Source organism: Citrus clementina, unplaced genomic scaffold, assembly GCF_000493195.1.
Source record: "Citrus clementina cultivar Clemenules unplaced genomic scaffold, Citrus_clementina_v1.0 scaffold_2, whole genome shotgun sequence".
Lineage (NCBI taxonomy): Eukaryota > Viridiplantae > Streptophyta > Magnoliopsida > Sapindales > Rutaceae > Citrus > Citrus x clementina.
The window spans coordinates 36,146,972-36,162,248 of record NW_006262688.1 but is presented as its reverse complement, the minus strand read 5'-3'; the positions used below and the strand labels follow the sequence as shown (position 1 = coordinate 36,162,248).

General features: G+C 36.2%; 3 protein-coding genes across 5 annotated transcripts; 1 reads left to right on the top strand and 2 right to left on the bottom strand.

The window, feature by feature from the left end:
* Positions 1 to 1,444: 1,444 nt before the first annotated feature.
* On the top strand, positions 1,445 to 5,978 carry LOC18051171 (phosphatidylinositol/phosphatidylcholine transfer protein SFH1). The gene is made up of 11 exons (XM_006449881.2): positions 1,445 to 1,686; positions 1,829 to 1,857; positions 3,203 to 3,286; positions 3,392 to 3,445; positions 3,696 to 3,773; positions 3,924 to 3,977; positions 4,156 to 4,215; positions 4,283 to 4,378; positions 4,836 to 4,937; positions 5,058 to 5,138; positions 5,367 to 5,978. The coding sequence occupies exons 1-11, from the start codon at positions 1,632 to 1,634 to the stop codon at positions 5,661 to 5,663; spliced, it is 990 nt and encodes a 329-aa protein (XP_006449944.1). The 5' UTR covers positions 1,445 to 1,631; the 3' UTR covers positions 5,664 to 5,978.
* Positions 5,979 to 6,013: 35 nt separating this feature from the next.
* LOC18051170 (WEB family protein At1g12150) lies at positions 6,014 to 8,261 on the bottom strand. Of its 2 annotated transcripts, none has more exons than XM_006449880.2 (2): positions 7,974 to 8,261; positions 6,014 to 7,905 (listed from the first exon to the last, which is right to left on the bottom strand). In XM_006449880.2, exons 1-2 carry the CDS (start codon positions 8,184 to 8,186, stop codon positions 6,403 to 6,405), a joined length of 1,716 nt encoding a protein of 571 aa, XP_006449943.1. In that variant the 5' UTR covers positions 8,187 to 8,261; the 3' UTR covers positions 6,014 to 6,402. The 2 variants fall into 2 exon arrangements, with proteins under 2 accessions (XP_006449943.1, XP_024047078.1); XM_024191310.1 differs by having other exon boundaries at positions 6,014 to 7,895; positions 7,974 to 8,048.
* Positions 8,262 to 9,544: 1,283 nt separating this feature from the next.
* On the bottom strand, positions 9,545 to 14,928 carry LOC18051169 (probable acetyl-CoA acetyltransferase, cytosolic 2). Of its 2 annotated transcripts, none has more exons than XM_006449877.2 (14): positions 14,742 to 14,928; positions 14,563 to 14,661; positions 14,271 to 14,444; positions 14,061 to 14,166; positions 13,386 to 13,524; positions 13,081 to 13,158; positions 12,928 to 12,993; positions 12,178 to 12,260; positions 11,685 to 11,784; positions 11,491 to 11,601; positions 11,362 to 11,403; positions 11,121 to 11,207; positions 10,733 to 10,836; positions 9,545 to 10,026 (listed from the first exon to the last, which is right to left on the bottom strand). In XM_006449877.2, the coding sequence occupies exons 1-13, from the start codon at positions 14,779 to 14,781 to the stop codon at positions 10,747 to 10,749; spliced, it is 1,215 nt and encodes a 404-aa protein (XP_006449940.1). In that variant the 5' UTR covers positions 14,782 to 14,928; the 3' UTR covers positions 9,545 to 10,026; positions 10,733 to 10,746. The 2 variants fall into 2 exon arrangements, with proteins under 2 accessions (XP_006449940.1, XP_006449941.1); XM_006449878.2 differs by having other exon boundaries at positions 10,751 to 10,836.
* Between the last annotated feature and the right edge of the window lie 349 nt (positions 14,929 to 15,277).

Here is a 15,277-nt window from a genome sequence, read left to right as displayed (position 1 = left end):
ATTCTAGTTAAAATATATATTTTTAAAAAAAATTTGAAAAAAAACGAGTGAAGAACGAATAATTTTTCTTAAAAAAAATCGACCGAGATACTCGGACATGGGCTTGATCTCAAGCCTCAACTGGGTTGGGCTGCTTTAATGTGATGCGAACCCATTGAAATCTGCTCTGCTTATGTGGCCATCAGGCCATGCCAAACATTGGCAATACCACCAAAACCAAACAGGAAGGGCAGCGGCTTTCTTCTAATCCTTGTAATCAAATGAAAACTTGCTTTGCTTTGACTTTCTCTCATTTTCACAATCTCTTGTTGTTCTTAATTCTAACGACCAAACCAAATGCTGTCCACTGCCATGGAAATAAAAATGGGATGGCGTAAACCTGTCATTTGATTCCTCTCTTTCCCTTTTCCTTTCTCCTCTTTCGCAATTTTAGATCCAAATAGTATATTCATTCATTCTAAACAACGCACCTTTAACTTAAAATTTTAAAATTTATGTTGAGTGTATAAGAATGAGATATCTATTTATTTATTTTATTACTTTTGTGATCTGAGCATGTCTCATATGTTTTGTTTGTTTGGTGTATAATATAAAATTGATTGTAACTTACAGTCTTGTGTCATGACAATAAATTTTACAATCATATCATAAATTTTTACATGGTCCCTCTATCTTACATGCACGTAAGATAGAGATTGTCATTTTTACATATTTTACAAAGACTGAAAGTCACACGTGGCTTAGTGTGTGTGTATATATATTCTTCAATCCTCGTGCATGGACGAGGTTGCTCGTTGCAATATTTTTATTTATTTATTAATACTATTAAGTAGCACCCACCCAAAACCAAAAAAAAGATAAAATAATAAACAATTGGATGCCGAAGCCGAGGCGGCCAAAGCACACCAGCACCCACCAATCAAAATTTAGTTCTGCGTTCTCCAAGCCAATCCTGTCTATTGGTTTTTTTGTTTTTTAATCTCCAGTTATTTTTTAACAAATAAAGATATCACTCACGTCTAAAAAATTAAAATGAACAAACAAACAACTATAGAATAGAAGTCTATACGTATTTTTCAATTTTATTTTATGCATTTCATAAATTATTATTATTATTATTAAATATAAAATTTCCATCCATGATCCGTCCTGGTGGTAAAGTGGTAAATTGGTAGATGCAAATTACAAATACAAGTAAGTAAACAGTAAAAACAACAACTAAATCTAATGGCAGTGTTGTCTTAATTCACCGCGCTCTCTCTCTCTCTCTCTCTCTCTCTCTCTCTCTCTCACTGCATCGGTTCCGCATTTTCTCTGCTTTTTAGTTTTCGATTAACAGCCTTTGTTAATTGTTGACCCCCTATTAAGTATTCACTCACTTTTCTCGCTTACTTTCACTTGCCAGTTTTTCCTTTTTCTTTCTTTTCTTTTTCTTCTTAAAGAAAAAAAGAAAGAGAAAAGAAAAAAATAAACTAGTTTAGTTTAGTCTAGTTTAGCTTAGCTTTTAGTTTAGTTAGCATTGTAGTGGTGTGAATGTTAAACTGAAATAGAGTAGAAAAGGGATTTCTTAAGCTAATAATATTAATAAGTCTCAAAAGATTTTCCATTTTATTCTTCTGAGATCACAGGAAATGGTTACCGTTTCTCCTGAAGCTGTCACTCAGTTCCAAGCTCTGATGGATCAAGGTTCTTAGCTTTACTTTCCCTTATTTTTTACAAAAAAAGAGCTTTTTTTTTTAATTTTTTGCCACTTCAAAATCCTTGCTCAATTTTCTTCTTCTTCTTCTTCTTCTTCTTTTAATTTCTTAATTTACGTGTTTATTGGCAGTTGATGAGCCATTGAAGATTACATTTCAGGTGTGCAATTTTTTTTTTCAGTGTTTATCTTTACTTTGTCTGATCTGTTGCTGAACAAGAGTTAAATGTGAGATAGGCTTGGTGGGTGTCTGAATTAAATGTGCATTCCGATTGTCGGTTGTAGCTTCAGCTGTTGATCCGCTCTTTTCTTTTACGATTTTCCCGAATGTTTGATTTTAGTGAAAATGTCAAGTGCAGAAATTGAATTTTTGGCAGGTAGAGAGTGTGATTCCTAAAATTTAGATGTAATGTTTGATCTTCGAATCTGGTTTTTAGTTATGGAGCTTACTTGGGTTTTCGGGGTTTGTGGAGTTTGTCGTAGTGACGCCATCTTCTCTCTCTTTTATTTCTTTTTTTATTTTTTATTTTTATTTTTAGCTGTGATCGGTCTACAAACTTGATATTCAATCCAATGCCACAAGCATTGGATGTATAAATTATCTTCAGCTCTAGATGCAACTTTCCCCTTAAATTGATGTTAGTTCATTAACAGTATAAAGCATGCTGAATACCGAAATAGAGAAAATGTCAATTTTAGCGGCATGATCTGATCTTTCCATGAGCAATATAGGAGAACAGTATCACAGATGGATTTATCTGCACTCTTAGACTGTGCTATAACAAATTAGTGCCTGAGAAAGGATTCTGTTATGTTGTCGAGGACTGGAAAATAGAACATTCTCCATGGAGGTGTTATGATTTATGAAGGATCATCTGCCCTCGAAGCTTTGGAGTTTGTTCTTTGGAACTGATCAATGGAAAGTGGCAATAATTATCTTTTCTGGAAGTTGCTTTCAGAAAATAGTCTTTTTAGCTGCCACCAAGTTCATATCAAGTTAGATAAATCAGTCACTAATTTTGTTTACCATGTCTCAATTTTAGTGCTAAGCCTCACCTTTGTGGTGTTAATAACCGTTGCTTCCAATCACTATTGTTCTGTATTCCTGTCCCTTAATCTAATGCATTTCAAGTGTGAAATTGGTTGCTTTTCCATGGAAACTGGGGTACCACTTGGATCATAGTCCGATGATTATTTAAAATGATGGGGATGTTCTATGCTAAAAAATAGTGCGTAATATGACAGATTGAAGTGAGATAATCTAGTTTCCTTGATGAAAATGACCACTTTGAGAATGATTACTGGATTTGTATGAAATGTTTCATAATTTGAAAATAAAATGGGCAATAGTGTAATCATTCTTTCACTTGTATGCTGTCATCCTTTTTTCTTTCCTTTTTTTTTTAGAGAAAAGAAAATGTATAATCTCAATTGGCATAACTGTTCCGATTATTCATATTTTGTTAATGATAGAAGTGGTTTATACATATATATTTATATATGCAGAATATTCATCGAGGATATCCAACTGAAACTTTGGTTCGTTTTCTAAAAGCCAGAGATGGGAATGTTTCCAAAGCTCATAAAATGGTTGGTTGTAGTTCCTTCACATGTAATCCTTTTACGTATTAGAGCATTTAATTATGATATGCTATTACAAAATTTGATTGAGGTGATGCTTTTATGATCATTCAGTTGATGGATTGTTTGCACTGGAGGGTACAGAATGAGATTGACAAAATATTATCAGTAAGTTATATTTCTCTCTGGTCTTTCATCAATCTCTTACTTGAATTATTTCCAAAGATAATGGGTCAGGTTGATGCTTTTTACTTATTAGTTATAACTGAAATGTTCTGTCATTGCCTGATTGGAATGATGTTCTGATTTTATGTTCAGTTATGTTGCATTCATATCAGAATAAAATTTTAATCCAAACTGTTTTTAAAAGTCTTTGACCATTAACATTTCTGAAATGGATGCTGTTTCTTCTTCACAGAAACCCATAGTACCTACTGAATTGTACAGAGCAGTGCGTGATTCACAGCTCATAGGAATGTCAGGTTACTCAAGAGAGGTGCCCACTTTTTTTGTTTCATTTTTTGTCAAAATCAATCTTAAATTTGTAATCTTATGAGTCTATGTGGTATGCGGATATTATGGAACTAATTATGATGGGAACTGTATATCTTCTCGAGTATTCTCACAACACTGCCATCTTCTCCAGGGTTTGCCAGTCTTTGCTGTTGGTGTAGGGCTCAGTACGTTTGACAAAGCATCTGTAAGTATTATGATAGATTTCTTTGTTTGTAACATATTCATTGAAACATGTTCTAGAATTTGAGTTTTCATGTTCTACCATTTCATCTTCTTGCCATGAACTCAAGTGCTTTATCATTTTCCTTTTATTAAGAAGGTTAATCTGTGACATTTCTGAGCATTTCATTATCATATTACAGGTCCACTGCTATGTGCAATCACATATTCAAATAAATGAATATAGGGACCGTGTCATTTTGGTGAGTATTAAAGTATAACTATTTTACAGTTCGTAGTTATTTTTTGACCGATTTACTTTTCTTGTAGCCTTCGGCATCAGCAAAGCATGGGCGACCAATAACCACATGTGTGAAGGTTTTAGATATGACTGGTCTGAAGCTTTCAGCATTAAGCCAGATAAAGGTATTTGCACAGTAGATTTATCTTTCTAGTATTGACTCTGCTGGTTTAATTTAACCCCAACTTGCCCCAATCTCCTTATTTATCCATTAGTAGTCTGGCCCTCTAGTATTCATGAAAACTATCTTGTAAATGTTCCAATTTGAGGAACAAATAGGTATCAACAATATTTCAGATCACTTCAGTGCTCAACTTGCTAGATTTGCAGCCCAATGATGTGCATAATTTATCACACTTTAAACGTATGATCAACAGCATAATGATTTTTCTATAATTTAGAGATAACTGTATCCGAATCCCTAGTAGTTGGGTGGCTGAAACTTTGATGTTGATGTTAAGTGACTTTTAGCTATGTATGTGGATGTGTTATGTAGTACATTCAACTTTGCAGATTTTTAATGAGTCATTATAATGCATGAGCTCATGAATCCGCAATTTTCCACTTGGTACGTTAATGCAGTTATTGACAATCATATCGACAGTTGATGACTTGAACTACCCAGAGAAGACAAATACATATTATATTGTGAATGTGCCATACATATTTTCCGCATGTTGGAAGGTAAGCATTGCTCCTTGTGAAGTAGTCTCTTGGTGGCCATGATATCATTCTGCAGTTCCTCCTGAACCATCTTACTAGAGCTGGGCATGCCGCTGATATAACCTTTAAACTTAATAACAGGTCGTTAAGCCCCTTCTGCAGGAGAGGACAAGGAAAAAGATTCAGGTCTTGCAAGGTTCTGGGCGAGATGAGCTATTGAAGGTAAGGCATTTTTGCCTTCATTAGTTGAAAGTATGTGGAAGTAAAGGCATAACATGAACAACTAATAAAGAATCCTATTTCTGGAGTTTAGGTAGATTTCCCATTTTTAAATACAAGAGTGAATTTACTGATAATTTTTTATTTGGAGGCTTAATACAGGATATTTCAGTTTACTTTTGCTTTTGCAGAATGATTATCCTGACGTTGGTATTTGCATGTTTCTTGTAGATCATGGATTTTGAATCACTTCCACATTTCTGTAGAAGAGAAGACTCTGGATCATCTCGCAGTTCAGAGAACAAGAACTGTTTTTCATTGGACCATCCCTTTCATCAACAGCTATATAACTACATCAAGCAGCAATCATTGATCAGTGAACCTATTCAACCAGTCAAACAGGGCTCTTTTCATGTGGATCTGCCTGAGCCAGCTGCAGAAGGAACTGAGATTGCCAAAACCATAGAATCTGAGTTGCACAAGATTGAAAACAGAAATGGTCTAACCCAGTCCCTAGATGATGTATGAATCAACGACAGCTGAAGCTAAAGACCTCCATGTTGTCTCTTCTATGTGAAACACAATGCCACTGCTTTTAGGTGAGATATGTGGTTTTGCTGTTTGATTATACAGTCATAAATATAAATGTACCTGATAACAACGGTTGCTCACATTATCTCAGTGTGAGTTCCATTAAAGAGAAGCTAATACGATGTATCTAATATGGCATGAGCTATAAAATCAGCTCGAAGCTCCCTGCAGTCAGATATACTGTAGGATTCGACGGGAATCACAATCATTTCTTCTAATTTCATTCATTTTACTAAAAATTTAAGTATTCCATACTCAGCCACCCTCTATGCCTTATGCTTATAACTATGCTAGAAATGCAATATTTTCCTTTCTTTTGTTTTATGCCTAAACAAAGCAATATTTCTTGTGATAGTTTCTTACAAAGATGAGTAAAACAAAACATAAACGGGTTACACATACCGATTGTGTTCACTTATTGTAGTCCTGTAGTCTCTCAAGATAGCATTCTCCATTTTCCTTTTTTTTTTTAACACCATTTACATAGAGATTCTCAGATTCATATTGGGATGCAAACAAATAACGGAAATTGCAAATATGCCCTTTGCAAACAAATATTTTCTCCTGTTCCTTCATATGTTGAACATCTGATCCGGAGAAATTTGATTTAAAATCCTAGAATTGAATGGGAATGATTTTGGTATCATTGTTCATAATCTAGAACCATAGAATCAACTTAAAGCGCGGTCAGTTGCTCTTCTTGCTGGCGCCACCTCCGGAGTTCAGCCTCAACCATGCTTTGTGCAGCTGTTGCCGTTTCTGCAGATTTCAATGCAGCCTCTGTCGCATTCTTGATTTCTTCAACGTCGATCAAATTTGCCTCCAACTTTTTATCAGCTTCATTTTTTCTTGCATTGATGACTAACAGCTGAGCTTCAGCTTCCGCCAACTTTTTCTCAGCCACGGCTACTGATTCCTCCACCGCCTTATTCAAAGAATCAAATTCTTCCTTTGAAATTGTGATATTGGAAGCAGAATCTGGCTTGATTGATAAAACATTTAACTCACCAAGGGCTTTCCTCTCGGATGCTTTTGCTTGTTCAACCTCTGAGAGAGCAAGTTGCAAATTCTTCTCCGCTTCCTTAGCCAGCATGCGGGCAGCTTCAGCTGCTTGCTTGAGGTGTTCAGCCTCTTCTTTAATCACTGCTTCTTCTTTCATAGCAGTTTCAGTTTCTGCTGATAGCTTTTCCAGCTCCAATTTATGCTCATTCAAGCTATCTTCACATTCTACAGCAGATTCTTTTGCGATAGATTCCATTAAAGCTCCTTTTATGACTTCCATTTCCGCTTCCTTTTCCTTCAGTTCAGCACACTCCTTCTGCACATCTTCCAATTCCAGCTTAAGGGAGGCCACCAAGTTCCGAAGAGAGCATTCTTCATCCGCAGCTTCCTGCAGTGACTTTGTAGCTTTGTTGAGCTCTGCAGTAACAGCTCTCATAGAATCCATTTCAGCAGCATGAGCTTGTTTCATCTGTTTCTGCAAAACTTTGATCTCCTCAGTAGTCTGCGCGAGCTGAATCTCGAGATTTTCAGTCAGTTGAGGATCATATTCCTTTTTCAAAGAGTTCAATTTGTTCTCAGCTGCTTCCTGAGCAGCTTTGTAAGATTGCATGAGGGTGTCTTTTTCGGACACAATCCTAGCCTGCTCGTCAGTGGCTTCTTGAGCTGCAAGCTTGATTTGTTTGATTCCTTCCTTCATAGTAGAAAGCTGCTTTCGAAGGTCAGCAACTCTTTCAGAGCTGACTTTGGCCAAGCGCTGTGCTTCTGCTGCCTGTTGGAGGGCAGAGTGTTTGGCTTCCAAGGCTGCGTCGAAATCCTGTCTTATTCTGTTGAGCTCTTGCTTTGCAGCATCAATTTTGGAAGCAGTGATAGCGTAGTGCTCTCTGGCAATGTCGACTTGCTGTTTCCTTTCAACAGCAATGCCTCCAATATTTTTCTGGGATTTGGCCTCTTCGAGTTGCTTGGCCTGCTTCCTGACATGTTCGGCAGCTGCGATTGCAGATTCCTTGGAGTCCTTAACAGCTTTGAGCTTGGTGGTCAACTCGAGCATGGTTCTTTTAGCTCTCTCAAGATCGCCAAGTGCTCGAGCTCTTGTGCTTTCAGAGCTCTCGAACAGTTTCTTAGTTCTTTCGATTTCTTTCCGGGCCAAGAGAAGCTGCGTCTCCTTGTCTAACACATTCTGCGCGCAGGCAATAATTATTGATTGAGATGAGAATGAGAATGAGACATTAATGCATATCGGCCTACCTCTGAAGAAAGTCTTGTCCTTCTGAGGAGGGGTTTGTTCTTATTGTTGGCAAGTTTAACTTCACCAAACAAGCTCACAGCGGCCTTCACTGATTGAAACGGTGCCCTGGTATCAATCTCTCCCACCTCTCCCCTGGGAGAACCTGATGAAACCTTTGCCTTTTGATCACGGATGATATTATTATCATTATTATTATTATTATTATTCAACATCTCTTTTTATCTATTTCTTGAATCCTGATTGCCTGCAAACTGTTAAATCACTTAATCATTCATTTGTATGCATGAATTTGATGATCTCATGACATGGAATTCAAATGATGGCGAAAGAGCCATATACATACAAAGATAATTAGATAATCAAATTATTTGTCACCCATTAATTAATAACGAAATGAAGTCCATCCATCTAATTAAATTGATCATAGATAGAGAAGAGGATCCTATTGTATATGTAAGTAAATGTAAATATCATGAGACCGCAAACAATGATTGGCAGCTGAGAGTGAGAGAGAAAGTAACATAAACATGGCAGTATGTATATATGGAATCAATAACACAAACATGCATGGAATAATAATAATAATAATGGTTGAAGGTATCTCACCAATTGCACAAGACAAGAAAGAACCCAGAAAAATAATAAAACACACACACACACACACCCACAAAAGAAAAAGAAGTTTTATTTTTGGTTGAGAAAATGTTTATTGTTACTATTGTTATTGTTTGGTGAGGGTTATAGGGTTGTGCTATTCTGGAGGGAGACATTCCGACTTTCAATGCTTGCCAGCCTCTTACAAGACTATTTTTTGTGCAAATTCACTATTATTTATTCCTTTATTACCTATTATTAATGCTATATGTATTAAATTTCTATGTTAAAACTTCCCTTTTCAATGAAAATTCGTTTTCTTTCCCTTTTCCTTTTCCAATGTGACGAAAGATGATTCTAATTTACCAAAACTTTAATATCGTATGATGATCATGATAAACTAAAATATTTTGCGTATCGATTTTGATAGAATTGAATTAATTCAAATTAAATACCTGATTAAGAGGTTCAATTTTTCTTTTTCCTTTTTCTTTTTTCTTTTTTTTTTCAGAAAACGAAGTTATATGATACAAGATGAGTAATGAGTTTAACTAGTTGGGCCCAAAAAAAGGGGGGGAAAAAACTAATCTAAAGACCCCATCCACTGTTATTAACATATATTTTTGCTGTCAAAATTACTAAAAGCATACATATATTTGTAAGGTATTTACTAATTACATGTTACAAACTGTACACATTAAAATAAATCCATGATCCGAATTAATTCCTAGCCATAGTCAACATTGATTAAGTGTTATGAGTCTTGAAGATTATTATTATTATTAGAGGTGAACTGGAGATGCCAATGCCAGGAAAGAGTTCATTGGAGGGGCTCGCAGTGGCGCTGGGGGGTCAGAGTGGGTGCTTCCACTGTCACACAAGAGCCAAAAAATCTTTGCGGGAAGAAATATAATTACAACTATACATGTATCAGGTGTGTGTGTGTGTGTGTGTGTGTGTAAGAAGAAGATCTGAATTAACCACACAAAAAGCCATATAAAGGTGTTTCAAAGGATTTGCTCTGACAGCAGCACAAGTCTAACAACATACCAATATTGCGTGCTACAGTCAGCCAAGCGTCATTCACATAAGATCAAGTCCTAAGAGAAGCAGTGGTCTTATTTTAGTGATCTTCACTCTTCACATATTTCTCTAGCTCAAGCTATATGATGAGCTACAGGGATTGGTGCTCCTTCGCCACCAATGCTTTACCACTTTACAATGGTATGATGACTTATGCGGCTGATCATTTAATACATCTATCCTATCTACCTTTCTTACTAGGGTCGATCAAGCTGATACATTTCCCTTTTTATTTATTTTTTTTTCTCTTTTAGCTTTCTCATTCAAGTAGACAACTTAACAAAGAGATAAGAGACAATAGCACAGGAGGTGATGTTCCACAGTCAGTACACATCATCAATTCATAGCTTGGAATGTCCCACCCGCACCGCTTGCCTGCAAAACACAAGCTTTTAACCCATGATCAAAGAAAATGGAATGAAATCCCTTTTTGATTTTTTATTCTACTAAGTCATAGCAACAATAGCATTAAAAAATCTGAGAACAGGTAGTCAGTACAATGCTCTCTTAGATTTTAAGAGAATCCAGTCATTGTCTAGGTTTCAGAATGAGGATTTGGATTTTATTTTCTTTTTCGATTATGTGGGATCTTCCAACCTCTAGCTGTTGCTACTTGCTAATCCAATCGGCAGGATCCATGCTATTCATGTGATGACTATTATATATATGTGTGTGTGTGTGTGTGTGTGTAAAATAAACTATTCTGCTGTTCTCTTCTTCATTTCCTAATTTGCGGTTAAGGACAATCATAAATTATTTAGTTAGAAGAAAAGAGACGAACATCTAGTACTGCACAGAAATTATCATTAGTTGCATAAAAACGTAGTAGCATTGAGTTCTCTACAGTATATCAGAATTCACAAAAATTATAGGGGAGCATAATGATGACTCATAACAACGCAAAGTGCATGTTATGCTAGATGCTACACAAAAAATCCCACTTTCTTTTGCATGAAGCTCTAGAACTTCATAATGTATTATAAAAGAGAAATCGTCAGATTTAGTAGCTTGTAAAACCATTTTAATTTACGGTTTTTTAAATGGATGGCAAAATTCATAAGCCAGTCATACTCATGCTTACCAAATTTAAAATTCTTACATGAGCTCAAGAACAAGAGCGGATGCCCCCCCTCCACCATTGCAGATGCCACCAACCCCGTACTTCCCCTTCTTATGTCTCAGTACCTGTAACACCATAACAGAATTAGATGATCCCTGAGGACTACAGAAAAACCAAATAGTTATAATGCATTCTTCATTCATTAAAAACAGGCCTCCTTATGGATTTCACACCAAGAAGTAAGAAGGGAATGGGTGGAAGCTGATGATTGCTTTTGTATCCGTGTAATTTATGCAGAGTAAATAACGCAGCGCGAGAGAAGAGGAGGCAAGATATCTAGGTATTGGGCTGAATCATAAGAAAAAGAACATATTGGGAATGATAAAATGTAATAAGCCTTTCAAATTACCCCCAATAATGTGACCAAGATACGAGCTCCACTACACCCTAACGGATGACCCAGGGATACGGCTCCACCATGCGCATTAACCTGTTCCTGCAATAACCAGAAAGGCATAAAATTATAAATAAATAAGAAAACATAATGATACCTCAGTGAACCAATAGACCTAATAGAAGCACAATGAGACAGCTAGCAAATAATTCAAGCATGAAAAATTAACACAGAACAGAAATCGTAAAGGACTCACAGGATCAAGACCAAGCAGTTTTTGATTGGCAATAGCTACAACCTGCAAAGAGGAGGTTAGAACATGAAATGGTAATAAACTAACCTTTGGATACTAGCGGCATCACTAGGTAGGAACATGATTTCTTACAGAAAAAGCTTCGTTTATTTCATAGTAATCAATCTGAGAAGCTTCCAAGCCAGCATTTGCTATGGCTTTTGGTATTACAAGGGATGGAGCAGTTGTAAACCACTCTGGAGCCTGCCATTAAAAAATTGTTTCAGCACCAAGTACATAAATCCACCCAAGATCAAGATGAATACAAGAAATATTTTTTGACCTACCTGAGCTGCGTCAGCAAATCCCCTAATCTTAGCTATTACTTGCAAACCAAGCTCAAGCACCTTCACTCCACTCACCAGTACAAGTGCTGCTGCACCATCACTGACCACAACAGTAGACCAACAACCCAAAACTGATAAGAAATTCCCCTTGGTAACTATAGAATAACTATTTTTTATGTAATGTAGATTCTATGATGGGATTGCCATATTTGACTCAGATATAATGAACTTAGAAAAGATTTGTCATAATTTAATTGGTTCAATTCAAAAGGCAGCCATAGATAGCAAAAATTAACATATTCCTGAAGATCTTGTTCCAAGAATTTTTTAAGAACAAAAAACTCACGACTAGAATACAATTTCAAGTCACGTGATTGATACACGAACTTGATCATTTCACCGACAGCACTAAGCGGCTATACACTGGATTTCACCCAGCAGCAAACCTATATATTGCCTCCATAAAAACGAGAGAGAGAGAGAGAGAGAGGACCTTATAATAGAAGCATTGCCAGCGGTAACAGAACCCCCTTCCTTAAAACTGGGTCTGAGCTTCATTAGCTTTGCAGCATCAAACTGGCAAGATGTATAAAAAAAAGGAAGAGGCAAATGTTCAGCATTCAAGCAAATACCAAATTACCAGAAGTAAGGAAATAACAATTATAGTTCAATGCTTAGGAATTTGTTAGTTGACAAGCTATTAGTAACAAGAAACTGATGACACGAGCATATACTAACGCTATTATGCGGAATCGCATCAGAATTTTCATTATAGTTACTGATATCAAAAACATATATATAACCTTCTCTAATGCAAGCGCCCTCATTTTTTTTTATTTTTTATGCAGACATGTTTTTAAACCTTGCAGTTTAATAGAGTCGGATCTTAATGCTATTAAACCACACGACTTTATAGTGCATTAAAAAATAACTCTATCAAACCGCACGGCTTAACAACATGTCCATATTAGAAAAAAAAAAAAGAGGGCACCCCCACATATATATTTAGTTTCCAACTTATACAAAGGCTTCTTCACTTGTTCAAACTCAAGAAACCATCAGAACTAGAAAATTGAAATGTAGAACTATGGTATGCATTTTCTGGAGCCAACAGCTCAATTCTTGAGAAACCAGTGGCTGTGAAAACAACTTAAAGTGGAAAACTAAATTTTAAAACACATTGAAAGATGCAAAATGAATAAGATCTAAGTCCAAATGCTTATCCATTTTGTAGAGTTTATACCTTTTCTAAACCTTCATCCTTATCAACAATTATGGATGGTTTCCCTCTTCCACTAGACATTTCAACCTGCAAGTAGAAAATCATGAACTGATGCAAAACTACATCAAAGGCTATAACCTTTCTATAAACTGTAAGTAGAATTAAATATTGTACCGGAGCGATTTCCCAAGCAAAGAGACCAGAATTTTGTGCAGCAATCCCACGCTTAAAGCTTCTAATAGCATATGAATCCTGCTCCTCCCCCCCCCCCCCCCCCACCAAAAAAAAAGAGAGATCGAACAAAATAGAAATCATCCAGATAAGCATAATTCTGCACAATCTACAAGGCCATCAAGGATAAATATGGGGAGTAATAATGAGCAGTGGGTTGCAAAAGAAAATACATCAAGTAAATTAAAACACCAATCAGTATCCTCAATAGTTGATGGTGGTTTTAAGAATCCATATGAGAAAACTACCTGCTCATCCCTTGTTATGGTATGTTTATCAGCACATATTTCTGCACATACTCCCATCCCAAAGTCATTATAGACATCCCACAGGCCATCTTTGAGCATGCCATCAACAATAGTATCATGTCCCAGTCGAGATCCCTTTCTGCTAGCAAAAAAGAATCATCTACTGATCTATTTCCTCAAGTTTTTACAGAAGGGACAACGGAAAAGGCTAAAACATCAAGTTCAGAGACATTTTCTTAGCAAGCAACTGCCAGCATAACCACACAAATAGATGAGACAGTAACCAAACAAAATTCCCTTTTCTTCTCTTTGAGATAAACATCTAGCTGCATAATGAATGTATGAACAGCCCCAGAGAAACAGAGTATAATATAATTTTTAAAAGATGCATCATCTGAGTATATAGCAGTTTTATAAGAAAAAGGGGAGACTCAACTAAATCAAATTAGTTTAGTCACTGCCCGCAGCTAAGCCAAACTTCAGACAAAGAAACTGGTGGAAGCATTTTGTGTTCCCAACTTAGAATTGACTGACACAAAATCTAAGCAGAAACCCTTCAATTGCTCATTCAATAAACACACTCAGCTTCAAATAGACAATTTTTAATTTTCTTTTTCAAACTTCAAAAAGATTAAATAAAGAGACTATGTTCAACCGAGGTAGGATGATGCCAACCTTGCTTCTGCTAGATACTTGGGCGCATTGGACATGCTTTCCATGCCACCCGCAACAACAATATCATTGATACCCAATTGAATACTCTGTGCAGCAAGCATTACAGCTAACAAAGAAAAGAAAAGAAAAGAAAAAACGACAAATCACAAATCTATATAACCGCATAAGAGTAGTAGAAAAGAGAAAATTTCAAATAATAAAGTATCTGACCTTTCATCCCAGATGAACAGACTTTGTTAATAGTGGTGCATACAGCAGAATTAGGAATCCCAGCACCTAAGGTGGCCTGTCTAGCGGGAGCCTGTCCTAAATTGGCGCTAAGAACGTTCCCAAAGAAGACTTCTTGCACAAGGAGTGGTTTCACGTTGGCCCTCTTAAGAGCACCTATGAATGAATTCATTAAAAAAAAGGAAAAAAGGAAAAAAAGGGGGAAAAAAAAAAGAAGAGAAACTAAACTTTGAAGCCAGAATCCAAAAGGGAAACTAAAGCGAGTGTTTTTTACATTCGATAGCAATGGAACCCAGCTTTGTAGCTGAAACAGACGAGAGCGAGCCAAGAAAGCCTCCCATTGGTGTACGTGCAACACCCACAATACAAACATCTGCAAGAAAGGAACAAAATAAACAGGAAATGAAAGGAAAAAAAAAAAAACAGAGATGGATTAAAGTTAAAAGAACCCACCTCGTGCTTTGATAGATTCTGAAGGTTCTAAAGGCACCATGCTAAATAGTATCTTCAAAGAATCTTTACCTTTAAACTTGAAAGAGAGACGAGTTTTGCTTATTAGTTATGATCGATCGTGTTGTGCTTGTGTGTAAAATGAATGGATCATGAGCGATTCTTTCGCACATACATTGGAAAGAGTAACAAGAGATTAATACATGACTCATCGCTGACATCATGTTCATGCGTGTGACGAGTTGGAAATTGCTTTTATTTTTAAACTAAAGAAATCTCACTGATTTGTTTATTCCCAACGCCAACATGAACATTGGTCTTATGGGTAATTTACATTTGTAGGCGTAAAAAATAATAAGGGGCTTGTAAAATTTCTTTGTTATTTATTTACACGATTCGCAGATGATGTGGCATTATTAAGTGATAACTGTTTATACTAGTAGAACTCGGTTGAGACGAGTGAGATACCAATCGACAGTTAAGACTCTCCGAAACCTGTTTATCATTCACTTAGGGGGCGGGAGATGACCAAACGATGT